Here is a 24386-nt window from a genome sequence, read left to right as displayed (position 1 = left end):
CAAAGAAAAAATTACTGCAATTATTTTTAATAGTCGGATAAGGGTCTAAAAATCTACATCACCTTCAAAGGAGCCAGTGGACCTCGCAGCATTGCCAAAGGAATGGATCACCTGCCCCTGAGCACAGTGGGCAGGGAGTGGGGAGAAAGGAGTGCTTCCTCTTGGGTGCTGTGGTGCACCTCTTGCTGACTGGGAATCACCTAATCACCCCTCTGTGTCCTGGTGGTGCAGGGGACAGGAGGTGGGTGCAGTGTGTGGGGAATCCTGCAGAGTCTCTCTGGATGGGGAAGGCTAAGGTTCCTGCTCCCAGTATGCAGTGGCAAACACGCAGCTAGTTGGGTATTCTTGCAGAAGAATTGAACTGGCATATGTTGGCGGATTATGTTTAAAGGTCTCCACTGTATAATAGGGATGACTTGTTCTCAGAAAGTTTGAAACTAGAGGAAAACACACCCCACCATCTTTCTCCTTACATACCAATTCCCCTCCGTGTTAGCACAGCACACCAGACCTACACAACCACCCAAGGGGAATGCTGGCAGCTGAGCTACAGAAGCTGACTCTGATGAAAAACAATTCCCAAACAATTAAACCTGACATTTTGGAATGTATTTCCCACTACTGTCATCTCTAAATTAATTTCTTAGAGGAGCATATGGTGATCTTGCACAAGACGAGCTATTTTGTCCACACAACCTCGTGCGTAGGAGTGGTGACCACCTCTGCATGCCACCCCAAAGGCTCTGCAGCAGCATTTAGCAGTGCCACCCCCTGACAGCAGCTACCCCAGTGGCGTGGGGTGATGCTGACCATGGGGTGTAACCCCATTAACATAATGGTGTAACCCCATTCTGGCCCAGTACAGCAATCCTGCTAGCAGAGCATTACGTCTCACGCAGTTCCTTATCAACAAAGAGTCACCATGAAAGGACTGGGAGATGTATGATCTTGCCTCTGAGAAACAAGAAGCCAATTCAACATCCTAATGTGTCACATTTTAATGGAAACACACATATTAGAGATGCAACGTTAACAGTGAATCACTTCACCTGAAGCTGAGGGTTACCTTTGCCACTAGGAGTGTTATCATTTCTTTGACGGTTTCCTCAATTAGTTCATCTATTTTTGAATGGTACTGGTGCTAAAGAAAAATAAAAGGAGAGGGGGAGGAAAATATTAGCATTGATCACAGCCAACAGCTCTACACTTGTCAGTCTCTTCCCTCGGTAAGCCATAATACATAGTATTAAACCAAACAATTAAGTAGCTTATTACCCTGAGCCCCATTGCAGTGGCCAGTGACTACTTACACTTGTAGGAGAGACCTTGAATTCAGGAGAATCCTGTATCAGTTTTGAAGCATGGGTAAACCCTGCCCTGTTCTCTGTGCCTGCAGCTCTGGGAGCCACACGTGGATGTTGGAGGGGAGGCTCTACCATCCCTGTGAGAACCAGCACTCACTGTTCCTAGAGATTCTGAAGTTCCTTTGCTCCACTTCCGTCAGCATTATCCTGTCCTGGCACATGGGTTGCAGTGGACAGTGGGATACACTTGCTGCTGGAGGGGAACAGGCAGCCCTTTCCAAGGGCTCCACAAACCACCCAGCCCTCAGCATGGGAATGGGGAGGATGTGCTGCTCCAGGGGAGCTTGCAGTGGGCTCATCCACTGGCAATGGTGCTGCACCCTTCCCACCTTCTGCAGCAAAGCAGCTGGACCTGTGTTACCCTGGGTTCAGCAGGCACGTTAAGTTAAACACTCCTTCAAATGCTTTGCTGTTTTGCACTGTGAGACAGATTTAAAAACCACCCAACAAACCACGACGAGCCTTTTTGTCCCATGCAAAAGCCAGGAGGCAGTGCAGTCCTGAGCCCTGGGCAATGGCAGATCCCGTGGCAGCAGCTCAGCACTGGCTGACCAAGGTCTGTGCTTGCAGCACCAGTGTTTTTGAGTCTTCAACCCAATTTCTGCACATGCCAAACCTTCCTTAGCTTGGGAGCTCTGATGCAATCAGCTGCAATATGGCTAGAATAGGTACTAAAATATAGTCTTCTACTAATTTAGAAAAGACCTGTTTCCAATACAAGATTTAATTAGTGAAAACATACAGTATATTCTTATTTTCAATGGACTGAGAAAATACTGATTATGACTGCTTTCCAACACAAAACATTTGATTTTTCAGTCAAACATTTCAAGCACTGGTGCTAGTCACTATATTCATTACCACTTGGCATTAATATTGTTTTAAAATGTTAACATCAAATCACATTGAAAGAGACAAATCTGCTTTAAATACTAATCAGACTTTGGGAAGGAAGACTGTGAGGGCTTTACAAATGCTAGCTGCTGGTCTCAGTGTCTGATCGGTACTCTGAACTGCTCTACAGTTTGGGGATCGTTTTCTATGGCAGTAACATTAATATAGGAATTTGGGAAAAAGAAAATAAAAGTAGGACACACTTACCCACTCTTTTGCAAACTTTTCAGATGATTGGGGACAGAAATAAAGAGGAAAGTGCAAAAGACAGGAAAAAGAACATATGAAGATAAACAATAAATAAACCAAAATCTTTTAAAAAAAGAGACGTATGAGAACAGCAGCATCATGCACAGAAACAATAAGCAATGGAAAATGAAATGGGGTCAAAACCTCCTTTCGCTGAAATACCAGAGATCGCTACCTGTAGGATTTGGTGGCAGTAAAACAGTGGGAAGGGACCGGATTGGAGCTGACACCTGGCACTCTCTTGCAGTTTTATTTGGCTCCGAAGAGGAAGGGAACCGGCTGTCGACAGGCAGGGTTCAGCCTCGGGGCAGCCACACAGCCCTCACCGGGGCGGCAGGGCCAGGGCAGGGACATGGCACAGCACAGCCCAGCCCAAGACCTGGCTGGGGGCACTCAGAGCCTCACCTGGACACGGGGACAAACCGGCACGGCCACGCCACAGGCTGCGATCTGCTGGGCCCACGCGGGGGAAGACATACACGAACAAGCAGGTGATACTTGCATTGGCAGCTCCCATTCCCATGTCCTGCTTTGCAGGTCAAGACATACGCAAGTCCCTTATGGGATCATAGTTATGATCAATCTTTAATGCAGAGCTAGGCCTTTTCAACTCCCAGGATTGACCCGGCCTTTCCCAGCACAGCTGGAATGCAGCTGTGGGGCGACAGGGACCTGTAACAGCTTGGTACAGGTAGAAGCTGCTGATGTGCTTGGCAGACACAGCCAGGACTTTCTAAGGGAAATGGAGAAGGGGTTGTGCATATATTGGGGTGTCTCTCCCATTATGTTTTCCTTCTGCAACTGCATTTTCTGTGTGTGTAAAACTTTGCAAACAAGTATTCAGCTAACTGCTTTATCAAGTAAGTCATGAGTTTGAATTCAAACATGACTAGCTATGTGCAAAGCAATTCACTGTGAAATGCACTGACTGATGCATGTTCAGTTACAAGCTTGTTTCAAAAGCAAATAAGAGCCCCAATGGAAAAAAACCCACATCTTTGAGAGCAGGAAAGGAGCCTGTGCATGCACCAAGGTGGTGTAGCAGTACCCTGAGCGCTCATTCCCATCGCAGCCGCAATCCCCAGGGCAGAGTGAGCCCCGGTGCCCCGGCAGTGACCATGCAGGACAGGGCCTGCCCCAGGCAGTCACAGCCATGGTGCCCTGTGCCACCAGTGCCACAGCCCCAGCTCCACCTCCACAGCAAGGGGAGCCTTGGCCAGGACAGGGTCAGAGACGGCAGCGGTTTGGAAAGCGAGCGCCTGGTGCTGCTACAGATGCCTGGCTTGCAAAACCAGCAATTCCAACAGCTCCTTCTACATTCCTCATGGAAACACTCAAGGTTAAAGATCACAGAGCTGGTTTGCTTTACCCAGCATAGCCCCCACTCTTGATCAAGTTCATCATAGCTTTCTATTAGCTCAATTATTACAATCCATAATCAGTGCACTACAATGATTCAACTTGACTTTATGTGATGAGTATCTTGCCTTGTCATGTAACAGATTGTGTGTATGTTGTATTTCTCTAAGGACCATCTGACCTTAGATATTAAATAGAAACATACTAGACCAACTGAGAAACATTTAATACATACATTTATCCCCTTAGATGTATTAAAAATTCAGAGGAAAAATAAATATTTAAGATGGTAAAGTATGTTTACCAAATGTTTTAACAGCTGCCTTTAGAGACAAGGAAATGGAATGAAATGATGGGTGTTTGTTTCACAGGGTAATGCTCGCAAAACGCATTCAAGTATCTGCTAAAGTGAATGTGGCTGAAGGTAGTGTGAAAGGGAAGGCCTTTGGGGTGGGAGGGAACCCACAGAGCAAGGTCAAGGAAGGTGTTGAGACAGTCTCTGCCCAGAGAACTGTCAGAAAAATCAGTGGTTTGTTTCTAACAGAAATGTCATCTCTGGTTAGGTCTGGGCCAAAGGCCCTGCCTGAACTCTGTGGTGGGCAGTGTGAGCCCTTTTTGGTGCTGTTGAACTGTCTGCACAGGGACAAGGGCTGGAGGAGCCATGTGCTGGCTGTGGCACTGATGGATTGTCCCATCAGTGAGTTCCTGTTCCCTCCCTGTCTGTTCATTCTTCTTTGCTGACCTGCATGGCTGCTACACACCAGAGATGGGGGCACAGAGGGACTCAATGAGGCACAGACACAACTCCCCACATTACTGAGAAGGACACAGGCTGGAAACCCAGGTTCCCATGCCTCTGCTGTGAATCTGACTGTCTCACCATTTTCCAGCAGGACTGGAAGAGGCAGGGTGGCATTTTGTCCTCCCTGCCCAGGTTGTAATGACAGATCTATATGGGAACTTCTACCCCCCTCACTCAGCCTGACCATCTTGGCACACAGGTTTAGACAGCTTCAAGAAGAGGAGATGGAGTTAGCTGAAACACAGAGTGGTACGAGTGAATGGAGGGGGAGGTAGTAACACTAATTAAAAGAAAAAAAAAAGAAAAAGGGAGGGTGTATAAAATACTGCAGCCCTAAATGGTAACCAATGCACCAATAAATTATGTCTGCTTTCTAGGTCTATCAGTTTAGCTATCTGTTAAAAACCTCATGTCCCAGCAACTGCTACTTGCCACAGGGGTTCAGCTGTCTCCAAGCTGCTGCACCAAACACCTCCTGGAAGTGGCCCAGGCACATCTGCAGCTGATCCCAGCTGCAGCCCAGGAGCAACCACACAGCTGCCTGCTCCCCTGTGTCCTGCAGTCTGAGTGAGGCCAAAACCTGCAGTGGGGCTGATGTTATCAGAATTTGGGGGAAACTGTGGCAATTAGAGAGCATCACAAGTCAGCATGGGAAGATGCAGTGAGTGCCTGGTCACAAGATACTCGGGCACACTGCTGATGTTATCAGTCTTGGGCCATCTGAATACTTAACCTGACAGTTTAATGAATGCAATGAGCCTTCTCTGTCTTTGTGATGGCCAAAATCTCCCCGCCCCCAGGGACTGTGCCAGTATAAGTGTTTGATCCTGGGTTTGCAGTGGGGAGCATCACAAACATGGACCTTTGCAGCTGACGGGGCACTGCCCAGGTAGATACTGCAGTACCTGAAGGCTGAGGGATCCGGGGAGACAAATGGGTATGAATATGGAACAGAAAATGGTAGAGAAGTTCATGTCCAGGCCTGCTCAACAAAAGCTCACTCAAGATCTGCTCCAGCTGACCTGGAGGACAAGGGAAGACCTAATGATGGGCAGTATGAAATCTCTTACAAGGTGCGTGTCACAAATAAAATGTCGGAACTGAAATATGTATAAGGAAAATAAAGAGAACATAATCTTATCCAAACACCACTGACATTAGGACAGAGAGCCCTGCATACATCCAGTGGCCTTTGGAGCAAGTTCTTTCAGAGAAACAAATTGAAGTGAACAACTGAAAAAATACAGGGACAATTAACAATGATTCACTGCAAAATCTGACCATGGAAAGCTGTAGTGAAAAGACTTATCTAGGAAATGCTGACAAGCAGCGGACTAGGTGAGCCAAACAGTATTTGTGAATTTATTCTAGACTGGTATATGAGTATTTATTTTGGCTTGAAGTCACTGGAGCAAAAGGAGCATTCTGATGCATTTAACTCATTCCAATTTGCCATGTCTTTCTAATTCACAGATCAATTCACAGAAACTTCAACCTGCAACTATGGCTTCAGAAGAAAATAAAAATTAGCAATTAATTAAAACAAGTTTGTTGTTTGGAAACTTGAGTCATTATGAACCTGGAAATCCAGAATGATCAAGCGTGCTGATTATAGCGAGTACTCAAGGAAGACAAAGCAGCCGGAATTTCAATCTACTTTTGGAAGTTACTTATTTTTGTGGTTTTCTTTTTTTTTTCCCCTTTACATGCATCACAGCAACAACTTGGCAGTTCTGTTTTCCTTATGTTTGTCTACAGAAAATAGCCATACACAGAAAGTGTGTTGCCGACACCTGGCTCCAAGGTGCAGTTAATGACTCAATTTATATGGTCATCATGCAACAACCAAGCTTGAGAGATACCGTATGCATACCACAGTCCTTGCAAAAAGCCACTCCTAAGTGACAGGGATTCCGAATGTTTCTATTCATTAGATTTGAGAGCAACCCCCTGTACATTCATCTGCACACTCTCTATGGAAGGCTAAATCCACAAACGATACAACGTCTCTGAAACGAGCACAACAGGAGACAGGAAATTTCATGACATTGCCTTTAAAAGCTGTGAAAGGAAGAACCTGCATTTTTACCTCTTGGCCCATTTCCATACTGCAAAGCTTTGTAGACTGAGCTTTGGCATCCACCATGACATTAAACATGGTGCATATTGATTGAGGGACTCGGAAATCTGTTGATCGGCTGGTTTTCTGCAGTTTTACTTCAAATGCAATCCTTGTTCTGTGAAGGAAAGTGAAAAAAATGTTTCAGTTGCTTTTAAACACACTGAAGCCAATAATAATAATTTGAAACAATACTGAGAGGAGTTTGAGAAGCCAGAAAGCTGAATGCTGCTGGGAGTGCCAGAGTGCAATTGTTATAAATGTGTTTTTACTAAAAATTATTTTCCCGTTTAAAAAGAAACCCCCTTCCCAGAATACACACTATTTATAAAGTGTTCAACAGTTTCAGGGAAACTGTGACTCTCTTATGCTTGATAAACAGTGTGATGATGTTACAAACAGCAGTGTCAATGCACACCTTTAATTTGGTTGCATTAGTTTATTGATAACCACAGCCTTTTGCACTAAAGGAAGCTCCTATTGCTCCTTTATATCAACTACAAATAAAACAGAAACTCCCTCACTGCTTGACTGAAAGGACACTGCTAGGTCATTGCATTTATAGCGATATGATAGTATTTGCTCACTGGAAGTTCTTAATTGTCTTGTAAGTCCACAGAAGTGGTTTCCCTGCACCACACAAATTCACCAGAATATATCTTTAAAGCATGCATGGGCACAGTCATGTGCATATGAACACACTTGCATCACACACCTCCCTGCTCTCCTGAGGCTTCACTGAGATCAAATCTGACATCCCTGGCAGTAACAAACCATGATACACCAAAAGCTTTGTTAGGCCAAAACCTTGAAAATCCAAACTGGGGCCATATTTTAAATACCAAGGCATTTGTGAGTCTAACACGGGAATGCTTTTCAGTGTGGTGGGCACTGCCTTGCCTTTCTTCAGAGCCCCTCTTCATATTCCAGAGGTACTTCACTAATCTAACCTAACACAGAACAATTATCACATCACACAGAATCTGCCAATAAATTAACATAGGAGCTTCAATTTAGAAATAACAAATAATATCAGCTGCAGCTCAGGAATAATTCTGAACTTGAACGATCGCCCAAGGGCTATGCAAATGAAAACTCATTTACGAATGTGAAGCTCCCGTTCTGGGGATCAGATCTGAGCTGGTAGATAGGTCCTTCTGCCTGGATTTATTAGTTAACAGGCCTTCCTTGCAAGGGCTGCTTTCCTGAAAGCCCTGAAATACAACCCAGTGTGGAAGGCGGGGTGGCTCCTCCATGGATTCAACAGTTCAGAGACAGACGCGAAGAAAAATGTTGTGTCAAACTGAAATTGCTAAAGAAACCTTAGCCAGGCCCTGTTTGCAGGTGATATAAATAGGGAAGGCAGCATATTGGTTTACATCAGCAATGGCATTTGAACTGATTTAATTACCAGTGCCAGATTTAGCCTGGACTCGGGGACTAGAATCTTGATAATTACTGAAAGGACCCAAGGAGACTGGGATTTTCCATCTCCTCATGGAAAGGAGCATGTTCCTACTTACTTATGCTCACAACCATTATATATAGTTGTACCAATACAAGCTGGGCCAGGCTTTTACAGAGGGGCAACACATTTGCAGAAAGGTTGAGGTAAATCAGGGAAAAAAACCACCTGGCTTCCAGGCACACAAGCCCTTCTTCAGATGTACCTGGAAATTTGCTTGTTTTTCCCAGTTATCTCAGCTGAGCTAACTTGTCTGATTTTTTCAGATCATTGCAGCTATAATTGTGCTGTAGGGACAGCAAAGGGGCCTTAGTTCCAAGTGAAAAAAATAAAAAAGAGAAAATAAGTTTTGCTGGTGGTGCTGGGGAAGAGCAGAGAGCAGAGTTCCAGCACTGGGTTTTCTCCTAAAGGACAGCCTGACAACTGGAGGACAACTACAGCTCAGTGCTTGTGCCAGACACAGGACCAAAGGTGGGCTGCTGCAATAAATTGCTAGACGTCAAAGAAATTAAATGTAATACATCTCATTGCACTTGAAATGCACTGAGGTTTATTCCAGCATGGTGAGAGAGCAAGCCTTGAGCTGTCTGCCTTCCTGCCTGCATCTCAGGGACTGAATGTGCCTTCCCCTGTGCTGACACTGCACATCCAGGCTAGTGAGGACTGCACTGAAAATAAATGCCACACTCACACTTTCAGAGTGGCCAGGAAATTGTGGTGCAGAACATCACATCACACACTGCAGTTAATATTAGCATGTATCAGCTATATTTGGCACCCATTTTTTCTCTGGTTCATCTCTTTGTCTATGAATTTTTGCACAATGAAATATAAAGTTCACTTTTTCTTCTTCCCTCATTACCTCTGATGCAAATGGACATAAATTGCTGCGGAAAAGTTGGAAATTTAGCTTCAATATTTTGCTTTCAAAATGACAGCTGCCAGTATGTCTAAAAGTTGCTTAAAGATATCACTGTTTTGGAAGATCTGCAGGTAACTATGCTATAATGTGGCTGATGATACAACAGCTTTTCCCAATCAACGGCAGACGTGAAACCTGTGTGCCAAGCAATACACTATACCACTTTTTAAATAATTTTTTCTTGTTTTTTTTTCCATGTATCTGCGCTTTTTAGGTGGGTGCTGGGATCTTTCTTATGGCTATGCTGTCAGCAGTCTGTATCATCACACCAACCTGCACTTACAAAGATCTGACCTCACATGCAGCACTGAAAGTAAGTAATTACCAACAAAGCCCCAAAGAACGGGTGATTAATTGCCTTATTGTGAATAAGCATTCTCCTGAGTCTGAACAGAGAAGTGCCTGCCTGGGAGAGTCCACAATTCACAGCAATGGGGTGAATTCCAGTTTTAGGGTGGAATAGGCTTTGTATCCTGTGAGCTCTTGTGAGAAACAGGCCTGGCTTGCTCATGGGCTCCTACCTTTTCACACAGGACTCGATCATGTCACTCGCCATGAGCTTCAAGCGCTGCTCTAAGTGTTTCCCAAACTCCTCCTCAGGCCAGTGCAAATCCCGGATGAAGGTCTGTAGGGCATCAAGTTTCCAGAACATATCTTCTGAGGTGCCTGATCCATTGCTGGCAGGGCAAAATGAGAACAAAAGTCAGAAGTGGCATCAGGGTCTTTGCAACCTGATGTGGAGACTATTCCTGCAACAAGTGTAAGGCAGACAGCAGTTTCATACACAGGACAACGCTGGCCATCTCCACCATCAGGATTTTGAGTTTTACCATACAGTTGCCTAATCTACCTTGCTGTCATCACCCACAAAACTTTCCAGACCAGATGAGTAAGACAACATCATGAGTTACACATATTAACGGGAAGAACGTGTGTATGGTAAAAATCAGCCTTAGTTAATAACCACATTAATGTATGCGATTATTAAGAATTAAGGCCAGAAATTGTGGGAGAAAATCCTTGATCAATAATAACTGCCATACTAGGCTGTATGCAGTTATTAAGATATAGGGTTTCATGCAATTCTCCCCCCTCCAAATTTTATCTTGAGTTTGCCTTGTCCCCCCAGTGTGGCCCCATTTCCAGGTAAGGGACAGTGCTAACAAGTGGTGAGCGAGGACACGCTTTATCTCTTGAACAGCTGAAAAAAAATTGGGGTAAGTCAATTGAGCTAAGGGTACATCTCATAACCAGGAGTTTCTGCAGGATTTACCACTGCACCTTTTTCTTTGCAAAGGCAACTACAGGACAACAATTTACATTTTTAAAAATTTATTTTGCAACAACTTTGGTCTGCCACAAAATTCTCAATTTCTTTCCCAAGCATATATTCTTGTACCCACACCCCTGCCCAGATGGAAGTCTTTAGTCCTGCAGTGTGTAGCTACACCAGCTCTTTTCACAGTATAATTATATCTCAAACCTCCACTTATGGAATAAAAATACAGGACTGGATTGCACTCTGTTTGTGCAGAGAAATTTATGCATCCATAACCCTTTTCTCTCCCTCTCTTCTTCTCCCTCACTTTTTTTTTTTTTTTTTCCAGAACAATTACCAAGGGAGCTTCAAGAGTTTCAACCCCCTCCTCGCATACCACTAATGCTAACACAGCAATTTATAAGATATTTAACACACCATGCATTACCACTTGTGCTGACATCATCTATAGAAACAGATGAGGGAGGGTGTTTCTATTGTGACAGATGCCAGCTGCATTGAGTTAATGCTAGAGGAGCTTGGAACTAATGCAAACAGGGCTACTCCCAGGTGAGAACTGTAGTCCCAACATGCCAGAGGGGTCCTGCGGGATCCTGGGCTAGCAGAGTCAACAGGATAAAGAATGAATAGTCTTGGTTGTAGGAGAAACGTATCTGACACTAAGCAACAGGTAACATGTCCTTGATGGAGGGGAAGGGTGAGTAAAAGGAAACCAGGGAGATGAAAAGATAAAGAATCAGGCATTTGCTTTAGCCAGGGGACCAGTTTGGACAACAGTCTCACATGTTTATCTACTGACAGTTTTTAGTTCAAACCTGTGCTTGGGTGTAAGCAAGCTTTAACAGTCTAAACCCAGTTTTGGAACGGCATGAATTTACATTTTAAATGATTTAATGTGTACAAATACAATAATTGGTATTTACTACAGCAATATTATGACATCCATTTGGTTTCATAATTTTTGAAGAATTATTCCCAGTCTTTTTCTCACTTTTGATTAGGGCTCCATCCAAGTAAACAATATAGTATATTCATTTCCAAAACACACTTTGTATTTTGCTTGTGAGCACCACAATTACTCTAATCACGCCGGCAGCTTGCAATATACCATTGATGCTCAAGCATTTTCAGAGGGTTTATCCAATTTTCTGTCATTACATGATTCTTATCTTTTCAAGGGCAATACCACAAAGCATGCACAGAGCAAGATTAAAACTTTCAAGTACTCTTTACAGACAACTGCCTAAGCTAGCCTTTAAAATAACTATCTTAGCATGAATATGAGTTGTATGGCTTTGAAAACATAAACAACCACGCTAATATTTTAAAAAGGTTTTAAAATCTATTTTAAAAGATCTCACATCAGTGTTTTCTTTACTTTCATTCATTACCAGTGCTCTGCAATCCTGCCTGTGCCATACTAATGGCAGAGGCGTTCTGGTGGACTCCAGGTGTAGATGTAATTGAGGGTGTTTCAGTAAAGGTGAACAGGGGATTCTTGGGTGAGTTCTTCAGTTTTATCTATTAAGTGAGATGGCAGAGGAAAAGCACCACAGTGCTGACTGAGAACACCCTATGCCAACCCTAAATAACTCTCTACGGTTTTAGAAGGAGAATGGACAAATTCCCATGATAGAACATCTTGGGAGATGAGCCACCTCAAATGAAGAGATTTGGGTTGAGTGCACTGTGTACCACCCTCCTCACTGCTCACTGGGAAATCTCCTATAGGAGAACTTGCCTAATCTGTGCTGAGGATTTGTGGTATGTTCCTCCTGAGTGCCACACATACACCCCAGGACACTCAGACAGGAAGCTGGCAGCACAGAGCACAAGGCTCCTACAGAGCGACTGCTTTGACACAATTTCCCAAGCCATAATCTAAAACTGACATTCAAAGTATCATTCTCTAGTTGGTCATGACATTATTTGGGCAGTAATGAAGGCTATGGAGCTTTAATTGCTCTCTGGGGCATCCCCCGACATGAATAAAAACTGTTACAGGGTGTTCCTCTTTCTTAGACTGCTTCATCAAAGTCAAAAGAAAAATTACCTGGGAAATGCAGAGCTTGCACTAAACAAAATTCATTTTTAGATCTACATCTGGTCCACAGAAATTGGTTGACTGGCATTGAAATTGGTTCATCTTCTCTTTTGAACAAAACTCTTTGCTGAGACACATAATGTCACATTGTAAGTTCTGTGGTTTGTATGTTATTCAGACCATGCCCCATTGTTGACAGCTATTTTGTAAAGCAAGATACTTGCTCAAACTCTCAGTGGGAGTTGAGACAAATTTTCAAGGTTTATACAAAAAAACCCTCAAAATACACATGCCAGAAATTCACTAGTGTCTCATTCAGAAAACATCTAATTAACTGTATCGCTCTTTAAAGTTTTATGTAATGCACAGAAACAAACAATACATATCCATGCCAAGATTACTTTAAATTTAAATGAGATCTAATTTGAACTGAATACACACTCAGAATCATAAATAGCAGCCATCCATGACGGTGCAGAAAAGCTAGGCATTTGTGGGATGCCTAGTGGGATGTTAACTGGTAGATTTGGTACTTTAGGGAGATTCACATTTGGTAGATTCACATTGGGCAGATTACTTGTTAAACTCCTGTGGAAGAAACAGACAGAAAGAAAAAATACCATAACAGTGACAATGTCGATGTAGCAGAAGCACATGACACTCAGAAACAAATCTGCAAAGTTCACAGCATGAGGACAGTTAAAAAACTAAAGCAAAACATTTCAGAAAGAAGCATGAGTATGAAAGCTTAAATGCACTGTGTTTGCAGTCTGCTATAAAATTCAACTTCCTTAAAAATAAAAAAAGCAAACCAGAATGAAAAGAAGAATCACAAAGTGCAAATTAACAGAGAACTTAAAACACCTTTGAAAATAACTGCACCTTCAAATCCTGATACCATTTCAAAATGCAGAGAGCAGCCTTTCTCCCATAAAAACTCTCTTTAAAGGAAGAGTCTCGGTTGTTACTCGATGAAAGTGCTAAACTAAGATATCTGTTAAGGGACTGGAATTCGAAATAATAAAGAGAGAGTCTGGAATTCCAGCCATGAGAGTTTTTCTTGCCATTTTCAGCTTTTTTCAGCTCAATGGAGTTGCAATTTTGCTGCAAAACCTCTCTGTCTTAGACCCTCCACAAATAAAAATGGGCTAATCTGGAGTGATGAAACAGTGAAATACAAAGTTCTTCCTCTGTGATTGTGCCCTCATCCTCCCTTGCATTTCTGGGTGCAAAAAGAGATTGTCCTGTCCCACTATTTGTGCACTGTGAATGAACTGCACTTTGTAAATAAATCCACATGAAATGTGACCATTTCATGGCTGGAAGTGGGCCATGAAGTGATTAAGATATTCAAAGGTTAATATGAAGCATGTGTACTTGAGCATCATGACTTCAATCAGTATTTTCAGATGTGCAACTCTTATGCAAATAGAGATGTTTAAAACAGCTGTATTGATTTAATGCAACATTCTCTCCTGGAACAAGGTGCATGTAACAGCACTGAATGCCCAAAGTCTGGAATCCACCCTGACATGTTTCATTGTACTAGGTCTCTAGATGTTTTAATCGGTCTGATTCTGTTTTAATGAGTATCTCATTACAGTTATATTCTACATGCAAAATTAAAACATCAGGAGAGAGGCCAGTTTCAGAAAAATGCCTCATTTCTGCCCTCTCCCAAGGAACACTGTCTGACCCACTGGACATAACCCACAGGTGGCTCTACAGTCCCATGTGAGGAACAAAACCAATGCTTTGACACCGTTTTCACCAGATTGTTACTTGGACTCAGTGAAAATGGAATCAGAAATTCAGGGTTTCAGCTTCACCCTGCACTGCTAAAGCCACTGAAAGCTTTTCTACTGGTGTACACAGGCACTACTTCAGCATCTGAACCTGCCTGTTCTCAGTGACTGCATCAGGAGGAGACCTCTGGAGGTCTCTCCCTTTTCCCTGGATTAAATGGGTTGCTTTACAGACACCATTATCTGGATTCCTGTGAGACTAACAAATTATACACTATGTCTTTTAAGGCATATTAAAACCTTAGTAACTTCCCTGAGACATATTTGGCACTACATTTCTTACTGCAAGTTTTATATATATATCAACCCCCAAAGTAATGGAATTGAGCTGCCTGAATAAATGTTTCCTAATGCAACAGACGATGTGAACCACATTCCTGCAAGAGCTCAGCTTGCCATTGGTGGTGAATGTTAGGGAAGAGACTTAGTTCTTTGTGAATAAAATCCCTTGCTGAGGAGGAAAAAACACAAATCGAAGCTTTTTCTAGTGGAAAAAATCATGACTATGTTCTGATTTCTAATTGTTTCTATGACTCTTAGTAGATTTAACTTCCTGCTATCTGTGTGTTCTCTTTTTCAGGCAAACAGGAGAATTCACTACTGTCACAAAGCTGTCCATTGTTTCCATTCATGCTGTATCTGCTGCTAAGATGAAATGACTATTGAATGAGACATAGACTACATAGTGATTGAGAGAGTGTTAAATCTTCAGAAATGGCAGTGCATGTGATTAGATACTGATATGGAATAAATAAAGAAATAGCAAGAGGTGGACAACATATAAATGTATAAGGAAAAGCAACTTAAATAACTTAGCCAGATGGTAAATACATAAATCAGAGGACCTTTGGTTTTAATATTAAAATTCAAGAAGTGACAGTGTTATATTAATAAAAACACTGTATTAATAAAATATGACTTCTAGAGTAAACAGTATACTATATTCACACGGAAACATATTTCTTTTATACAACACATTATTTTGCTGATGCAAGAATATGTTGCAAGAATAAGTTAGTACTCTTAAAACAAAACAAAACAGCAAAATAATGGAGTATATTATGTTAACATACAGTAACTAATGTAATAAAATATTCTCCTGAATCGACATGCACGGTTTTTCAGGTTCAACTGATCTAATTATCTGAATAACAGTTGCAGTGAGACCTCTAAAAAATGATTAATATTACCAACAAATGTTCCATGAATTGTTCAGACCATAAAACTACAGGTCCAAGATGAGAAACTGTTTCTAGAAGCCAGCCATGCCTATTTAATATAGATGGCTAAATATAACCTCAGCCATCAGGCAGGGAATGTGGGCATTTGCATCAACAAGATGAGGGCTGTCTGATTTAAGACAACTCAGCTTCGGGACTGGATCCTGATACGTTTGATGAGAGACACACTGGAGCTGCACTGCTTGATTTCCTGGTGTCTTCTGCTTCAGCCCTGCTTGTGTGTGTGAGCTGTGGAAATGGCTTTCACCTGGACTGTCTGCTGGGGAATTCTCAGTGCAGGCAGACTGGCAAAGTACCCCTGCACAACCTTCCCAGTGCTCACACTGTGCCACAGCACCGGTCACACGGAACACGTCCAGTTGCACCGCGGCTGCTGCTCCTGTAGAGCTGCCCTAGCAATGAAAGGAGGGCAGAAAAATCTCACTATTTTTACTGAGCTGTCTCCTGGGTTCAGAACAGAGCTGAATGAGACCCTTGGCCGCACCTAAATGCTCAGTTCCTACAGGATGCCTGAAATGATTTAGTGATGGAAGACGCAAATAAATGCCTGTCTCTTCCACCACTATAAACACTTGCAACCTCACTGTCGAGGCTGAGCAAATGCTCAAGAGCAAATCTTTTCACAAAAGCCTTGATGTGAAGCAAAGAGCTTGATAGTGAAGTAGGCAGTCAAATCTGTGCTCTTCCTGTGACTGACACCCAGAATAGTAACAAAAATACTCACTTTCACTACAGCGGTGCTTCTTTTAAGGAGAAACATTTTTCACTATCATTCTGTAGTTGTACAACCTTATAAAATGATTAGTATAATAATATTGTTCAAGTTCTGACATTTATATTATTGAAACATTTATAATTAGTTTGCAAAGTGTTAGTGAGCAATTAATAGATGCTAAATCCAGGACTACAGAGCTGTAGAGAGAGCCCTGGGTCAATGAGTAATGTCCTAGTCAAGCCATTGAAACCGGTTGTCATTGCATGAGCTTTAGCATTTGCTCAAAAAGATCTTTCCACACAGACACACACACAGAGACACACACACATACGTGTCAGCTGGCTGCGAGATAAATCAGCACTCTCCGAGAAGCTAGCATGAAAAAAACCCATTGCAAACCCTACTTTTGCAAGACCTCTCAACTCACCAGAGAACAGACCTACTCTGTATCCTGCATACTTGGATGACTGTGCGAAGGACAAGTGTTCCACATTTCTCTGCGTGGATTCATACAAGCGCACCAGCTGCTCTAGCTATAGGGCACGGACCCCCTGCAAATTCAGCAGCTCTGCAGAGGCAGATTACAGAGCCCTCATGAGCACATAACATCCATGCTTCCCCCCCTCCCCATTTTTTTCAATACTTAACAGTATCTCTCTCACTGTGATTTCTATACCTAACTCCTCAGAGCATAAGGTGCAGAGTATTCAGCAATGAAAATAGAAGAAATACATGCTTGCAAACTGCCATCTGGTCAGGTTATGGAGGGCTACATATTTCAGCCTTGACTGCAAACACAAGTACAGAGAAACCCTTTCAAAAGATTCTGTGTTGTGGAATAATTTCTTGATTAACACGAGATAATGAGATTTCCTTCTCATAATGCACTGTTAGAGATCCAGGACAACAACAAGCTTGGTGGAATGGTCAGCTTTGATGATCTGTCTTTACTGGCCAACTTGAAGGTCTATCTCCAAAGCAGAGGAAAGCTGTGGAAGAACATTCTGCAGTGTTCCTGATTTCTAAAAAAGCTCTGCTGGAGAGGTGTCAATAGAAGGCCACAATTTGGTTGGGAATTGGCTGGTCCAAAGTATTTGAGAATCCATGGCCAAAAATTCAACTGTGCTACGGTATGGACATGTGGGGTGAGAAGAGAGTAGATAAAGGAGGGCAAATCTAACAAAGTAAGTCTCTAACCTGAATTTTTCTGCAAGTTCCCTGTCGATCAGACAAAGAGGAGCAGGTGGTCTGCCCAGGAGGCAAAGATGAAGATGCCTTAACATTTAGTTCTGAACAGCACATGAAAAATGTCATAAGATCCTAGGAATGACACTCCTCTTTTCCTTTGCACTGTATGTGCCACCCTCTGGCACTCACTGGTGCCTCTCTTCACCGGGCTACATCACGTTGAGCCAGTGTTTGCAACTCACACTTTTGTGTGCGAGACATAAGAACAAAATATCAACACGTGAAAAAAAACCCATGGTGCATCTTTTCACCAGATGGACAGAAGCTTCTCGTGGAAAGCACCCACTTTCCTGCTGGAAGAAATCTTTTAAATACCCGAGTCTGTAAGAGAAAGAGTCCATCCTGGGCTTTTGCTTTGAGATGCAATGCTCAAAGCATGCTGTAACAGGAACTCCAGAAGGGAATAACCATCACAAGAGAACTAAGAAAAGATCTTTTATAACTATCAGAGATAACTCGGAAATGATAGATGCTGGCATACCCAGGGACAAAGCATTTTGACAGGCAAGAAGCACATCCAAGTACTTACGGACATCTATAGTTAACTCCCTGAAGTCATTAAAAAGCAAAAAGATGACAGCCTCTGATAAAAGAAAAAAAAGCAGAATTATTTGTTTATTGAGTGCTTGACCCAGGTGGACAGGTACACAGAGTTAACTGTCTCTGTTTCATAACAGACAAGGAAATACATATTTTTTACTAAAGCAGAGCTCTGAAACTGAAGTTAATGCTAACTTCGAAGTGCAATTCTGCTTGAAGGAGTGGCTGTAAAAATGGCATTCTCCTACTCGAAAGATCTATTTCTTGTATGTTTTCTGGGTCACATCTGCTTATTTGAAACAAGATTTTTTAGGATCTTTAATCCTGTTAGCCTGCAGACCAAAGACAGCAAATGGAAAGTGAGAGAGGCTCCTGAATGCCAGCCACTTAACCCCACTCAAAACAGAGGGGATGATCAGGTGTCAAGAAGAAGCCCGAGATTTGGCAGGCAGAATCCTTACGGATGCTGAGGATGCACAAGAAAGAAAGGAAAAAACCTGGGTACTCAGACTCCAGGTTGCATATGGGAGGCTGGCTGCTGAACAAAATCTTTTTTCCTTGTAAACGGAACATATTTGGTGTGAAAAGCCCTGAAAGACCACACGTTCTTTTATACAGCAACCTCTGAGAGTGCGGTGCCATTTCACTTTGCCTAGAGAATGACAAAAAAAGCAAGGAAAAGAGTCTCTCTAGAGGTCACCTCGTCCCAGTTCCTGGTCTGGGGCACTGCCAGACTCATGTTGCTTGCAAAGGGTCCATCTTTCTCTTTTAATATCTTTATTAGAAGGAAAAGTCAGCTATTTCCCTGTGTAGGATCTGACTTGGCTTTATAGAGCAAGCATGACAGGGTTCAGCAATGCTTCAAAACCTGTGAAATAACAACAGTATTCCAAAGCACATGTCACATTTTTATCAGTCACCAGCTCTTGAGTTCAATTTGGGTTTTTCTCAGGCTCCCAATTTCTTTCTGGTAAACTCCTAGCTTTCCAAATGTAAGAAATGATTATGCTTGAATCATCTTGCCCATGTTTCACTTTGGTTTCTGCACGTCTAATCCTACAGGCAGGGGAGTTGGGACTGGCAGAGCTGCCCTGGACATGGGGACATGTGCAGCCACCAGCCATGGGGCTGATGCCAGAGGCACACACTGCACTATCCCCCCCACAGGGTGGGTGGAAAAAATGAGTATTGAGAATAAATACAGCAATGACTCATAGGGGTTATAGGGCTGGAACTGAACACAGTGAAGCGAGATTTTTTTGTTCTGAAAAGGAGCTATGTGAGTTCAAAAGCAGCATTGGAAAAGGCCTTTTAGAATGGGTTCCAAAAAGCCATGGCAGTTAAGAAGGTTTTCCCATTTTCATGCTTCCCCGTTCAAAGGCACACGATTCAAACTGAGGCAGCAATGCATTTCAAAAAGTCAATACCATTTCCCTCATTAACCTGAAAATCCTGAAGAGATCAAACCTCCTATTTATAACATTTAACTAGAACGTTTAAATCATTTTCTGGATGTCCAGTCTAACGTTTACTAGTTCACCTCTATATGAATCTCCATCCATTTGCACCCAAATTCCGATTGTATCAAAGGAGGTTTCCTTACTTTACTGGCTCCCATGACTCCCGCTCAAAGCCCCTGTGAATTGACTGTGCAATTGAGGACTCCATCAGATCGACATATCTAACAACAAGTGGAGCAAACAGGTCTTGGAGGTGTTTGTGGAATTTTCCATTGCACAAATTATCTAGAATAGATAAATAAAAGTATAGTAAGACACTACTGTTACTACAATCTCTGTAACAAACCACAGCGTGGCACTTCGTCAAACAATGAATTTGTCAGTGAACAGGAAAACTTCAAGAACATAACAGGAGCTGGAGTTCATGACACAGACAGCAGGAATGACTTCTTACTCCAAACAAATAAACAGACAACGAGCCTTCTTTTCCATTAATGTCAAACTTACAAATACATTATCACTTCCTGTGAATAAAACCAGTGTAAGAAACACAGCATGGCAAACATTATGGCTTTAGCAGGTGGGAGAATAATTTCTTCTTTAGTTGCTCAGTACCATGATGCTGGAACTTGCTTTCTGAGGACGAGCCCCTGGCTTTTTGCATGTAGTCTCAGAAAGCTAGCTGGGGTCCTGGTCTAGGACCTAGCTAAGGTAATGCCAATTTTGCCACCAGCTCCCCAGGGAGGGTTGAATTATCCAGGAAAGTGCCAAATTCTAACATGGGTTTTGAAAGCATGGGACCAAGTGCTTTGGAGAATTGTCTTATTTCACAAAGCACTATTCTTCTGAACTACTCCTGCTTCCATTTACTTTAATATTTTCCTCCCTTCAATAATATCTTAAAACAGGGACCGGTTTACTCCATGCTAAATAAATGCAGTACACACATATAAAATGATACACACCTTTAATGACAATGAGATATAGAGTACCTAATTCCCTGCTTATCAGGCAGCCATTACCAAGAGACTTGAGAAGATGAAGCAAAATAAAAGTTCAACTTCCCACCTTTGACTATGGTGATTTAAGGGGTATGCTTTTTTCTAGTGGCAACAGAATAATATCAAGCTGATGCTGAAAGAGTTTGTAAATCTGCAAATGTCTACCCATCTCAGTTCTCTGTGCAGTAAGGAGAGGCTGAAAGCATTATCACTAACCTGAGCTGCCCACTGAAAAGGAAATGATCAGAATACAAAATACATACAGTCACTACGGAGGGAATCGTTTATGAGCTGGAAGAGCGGGAAGCTGTCCCAGGTGTCTGGGGGCTGCACCTCTAACGCTGCATCCATATCCACTGCAAACAGGGACAGGAAGGTCTCCGCATGCTCAACCATTAGGTCTGACCACCAAGCAAAGGCCTTCAGAGTTGGTAGAAAAAGATAATAAAGACGTGTATTAGTTCTAATAAAGCACAGGGAAAGATGTTAGGCCACATATCTTTAAAAAAAAAAAAAAAAAGGTGCATCTCATGGAAACTACCTTTATTGTAAAGAGAACAGTGCTTTGGAGTGCTAGCCTGCACGGGCAGTGCTAATCACTGAATTAGGTGCTGCCGTTCTAACATAAAGGTTTCTTGTAGAGGATCTCTTCAGAGCTCCACTGTAAAGACATGCAGCTGTAACATGGCAGAGAAGGTTTCATCTGTTCAATTTACAATAAATGACTTCATTCATCATTAATGATGGTAATTATCAGGAAAAAAATCAACTAATTCTTATTTCTAAAGTACAGAAATTTGGGAGTTTCTTCACTGTTCTTGTGGGTTTTCTGACATGTTTTTCAACAGCTTAAATTCTACTTGGATTCAGTACTTGTATTTGTCTTGAAAAACTAGAAGCCTGAGACATTAAAATCTGTCCTAAATCATTCACACTCTGTTTTAAAGGTATTTCAAACATCACCAGTAAAAGTTACTACAGCACTGTTCATTTTACACGGTTAGTTAACACACTACCACCTTTATGATGCTACTGATTAGGAACCCATTACAAAGCTCTACTATCAACATGCCAAGGTAAAAAAAAAATTATCTACTGCAAGCCTATATTTTCAAAGAGGCAGGAAAAACATATGTCTGAACTTGAAAACCAAAAAATACCAGTGAGGTAACTCATTCTCATGCACATGGGTCCTTAAAATTTGCTGTGCGGGCTCTCTGAGGTGACATTCACATCATACATGGCTCAGATGTGAATGCTGCAAATGCAGGCATGCATGTTCAGTAGTCACTTCTGGCTGGGAACATGCAATATGAGAAGAGCTGTCCATAGGACCATGTGCTCTCATTTTGAAGTGATAGGAAATTACTCAGTGACTTAAAGGAGCTAAGGAACAGCTTTGCGGCACTTGGCAAGGAAAAGAAACCTCCAGCTTAGGCACAAGAGCAGAGATGAAACAGAAGAGATTGGGAATGGAGGAATAAGTTTGAAGAGGAATTGCCAGTCAGGGAGGGGCATTTTTTGTAGGTTTTAGCAGACACGAATAAGCAGAATGAGCTTTCACTCTCTCAGGGTTCAATTTTGATACACAGATGAAGAACTGCACTGATGTGCACAGCACAACTCCAGCTACTGGTTCCCTTGGTCATGGAGAGGGAACAGCAGCCCCAAAACAGGTTACTGACTTAATTTCTCCTGTTTTTGCTTGACTTCTCAGCTGCCAGTGATACTGGCAGGGGGTCTTTGGAACTATTTCCACTCCTTCAATCCTTTAAAATATATAAAGCAGACTGACATTGCCCTGCTATTATATAAAATTGATGTGAAGGCATGGATAGGTTGGGCATTGCACTCAGCATTCCCTTCCCAGAGCACATCCAAGATGTAAAATAACCAAAATAACCACATGACTCCCAAACTAATCTTAGTATTGGGCCTGTCCTGTAGTGGGGGTGAAGGTGTGAACGAGGTGAGCTGTCCCAGAGCACATCCAAGATGTAAAATAACCAAAAATAACCACGTGACTCCTAAACTAATCTTAGTATTAGGCCTGCCCTGTAATGGGGGCAAAGATGTGGACAAGGTGAGCTATGCCATGAAGGCACAGCTTCAGTGTCTGCCCATGCCTGAAGTGGCATCACCAGCAAGTGAGTGTCCCAGTGGTCATGGCATGGGGACCAGGTGGCTACAGCAGAGTCCTTTGTTTTTCAGGGAGGCTGGGGGGCTGTCCTTGCTCTGATGTGATTTCTCTGGCTGTGCCTCTGCCTGTCCAGAGCCTGCCATGGCACCCACCCAACACTACCCACGGGTCTGTGGGCACAGAGTGACTGCTACGAAGGACTGATGGCAACTGGCATTTGGGGGGAAGGGAAAAGAGGGGAGGCCAAAGAATGTCTTCTGTAACAAATCCCAACATAAACACTTCAGAGTCCTGCAATAAGAACCTGCTTCCATGAAAAGGGAAAAAAAAGAGCTATTTTAGAAAAAAGAAAAGCATGTGATCATTGGTGGAAAAAAAATATTCCCAAACCAGTAACAGTTTTTCTTTTGCTCAAAAAGTCAAATTTTAACTCTGTAATTCTCTAACTTATGTCAGGATCCTCAACCTCCTCCCTAATTTCTGTAAGCAAGGATTAGTAACACCATACTTAAGACAACCTTCTTCAAGATGGTAACATTTCATTTATTTACCATCTACTTACCTGCTTTGCTTAAATAATAATGTCAAGGGGGAAAAAAGTGTGCTTTCTAGCCAAACACACCTATTACTGTATATTTTACACATGGATACACATGTATATATGTATGACCTCAAGGAGTTAAGATACATATATACATATACACATATGTATACATAGAGAGAGAAAACACAAGTTTAAAAACAGGTGAATGGCATTGTCTCTGGCATTTGTCATCAGTCATCCAGAAGAAGGAAAAGAGAGCTAGGAGACATCTGATGGGAGAGATGATACAATGACAGAGACCTCCCTCTCCCAGATTACAGACATAGGCACACAGATTCTGCTGTTTCTACCTGTGTTGGGTTGCTTCCTTATGGGTAAGACAAATCCAACTGACTAGACATGATACTCCTCTTGTAATGATTTTTGCACTTGCTCTGAGTATTATTTTGTACATTCTCAATAGGGAGTCTGCCTGGATGTCCACATGGGAAAGAAGGGGCATGTGCTAGTTGAAAAAACTATTGCTTTTCAGTAAAGTAAAGCATTTCTTCAGTAAGCAGTGCAACTTAATTTTCTGCTGAATAACCAAAGTAGACCAAAGAGTCACACCTTACAGGTCAAGCCTTCTCCACGTGAGTGACAATATATTTTAAAAAAAAGTCATCTGGAATTATATTGAGGGGTGGAGAAAGTGTAATATCTCAGCAATGCTCATTGCACTGTAACAGCATGATGTGGCTACAACACATAATAAAAGTCAGTGATAAACCAGCCAGCCTCTTCTCTCTCTTCCCTGGGTGCAATTCAAAGTGTGCAGAGAGCTGGCCAACTGCCTGTGCACAAATGCCACAGCCACCCTCAGGACAGGGATTCAAAAATGCACCGACAGTGTGCTGGGCTTCTGGAGAGAGAAGGATTTCATCCTTCCAAGTCACCGTTCAGAACAAGGGACAGGGATGCCTCCTATCTGTGTTGGCATTAACCTTCTTTCTCTAATCAAAGCCTTGTGACACAAAAGATGCTGGAGAACAGTTCTGAGCCTTCCTCCTCATGTGAAGATCTTGGCAGCGTGGCTGGCTGAGTGTAACTGGTCCTGCAACTGCTTTGTCTTTTCAAAATAAGCTGTGCTTTAAAAAACAGCTCCTTCCCAGCTGGTTGTACATCCAGCCTGTGCTGGTGAGGAGTGGAATAAAAC

The 24386-nt window shown here is 42.5% G+C and overlaps 1 protein-coding gene across 14 annotated transcripts in view; it reads right to left on the bottom strand.

The window, feature by feature from the left end:
- The window catches only part of CADPS (calcium dependent secretion activator), a 204932-nt gene that overhangs the window by 29554 nt on the left and 150992 nt on the right, over nucleotides 1-24386 (bottom strand). For 4 of the 14 annotated variants that reach the window (XM_088171331.1, XM_088171333.1, XM_088171335.1 and 1 more), the window contains 7 exons: nucleotides 20771-20927; nucleotides 19650-19791; nucleotides 12939-13085; nucleotides 9696-9851; nucleotides 6758-6905; nucleotides 2466-2480; nucleotides 1067-1141 (listed from right to left, as the gene is read on the bottom strand). In XM_088171331.1, coding sequence (XP_088027457.1) covers nucleotides 1067-1141; nucleotides 2466-2480; nucleotides 6758-6905; nucleotides 9696-9851; nucleotides 12939-13085; nucleotides 19650-19791; nucleotides 20771-20927 — 840 coding nt within the window. The remainder of the gene's footprint in view (nucleotides 1-1066; nucleotides 1142-2465; nucleotides 2481-6757; nucleotides 6906-9695; nucleotides 9852-12938; nucleotides 13086-19649; nucleotides 19792-20770; nucleotides 20928-24386) is intronic. The other 10 variants (XM_088171332.1, XM_088171334.1, XM_088171337.1 and 7 more) reach the window with 3 other exon arrangements.

This window comes from Sturnus vulgaris, chromosome 11 (genome assembly GCF_052056855.1).
Source record: "Sturnus vulgaris isolate bStuVul1 chromosome 11, bStuVul1.hap1, whole genome shotgun sequence".
In the NCBI taxonomy this organism is placed as follows: domain Eukaryota; kingdom Metazoa; phylum Chordata; class Aves; order Passeriformes; family Sturnidae; genus Sturnus; species Sturnus vulgaris.
Note: the sequence above shows the minus strand (reverse complement) of the source record. Positions and strands in the feature narration are given on the sequence as shown.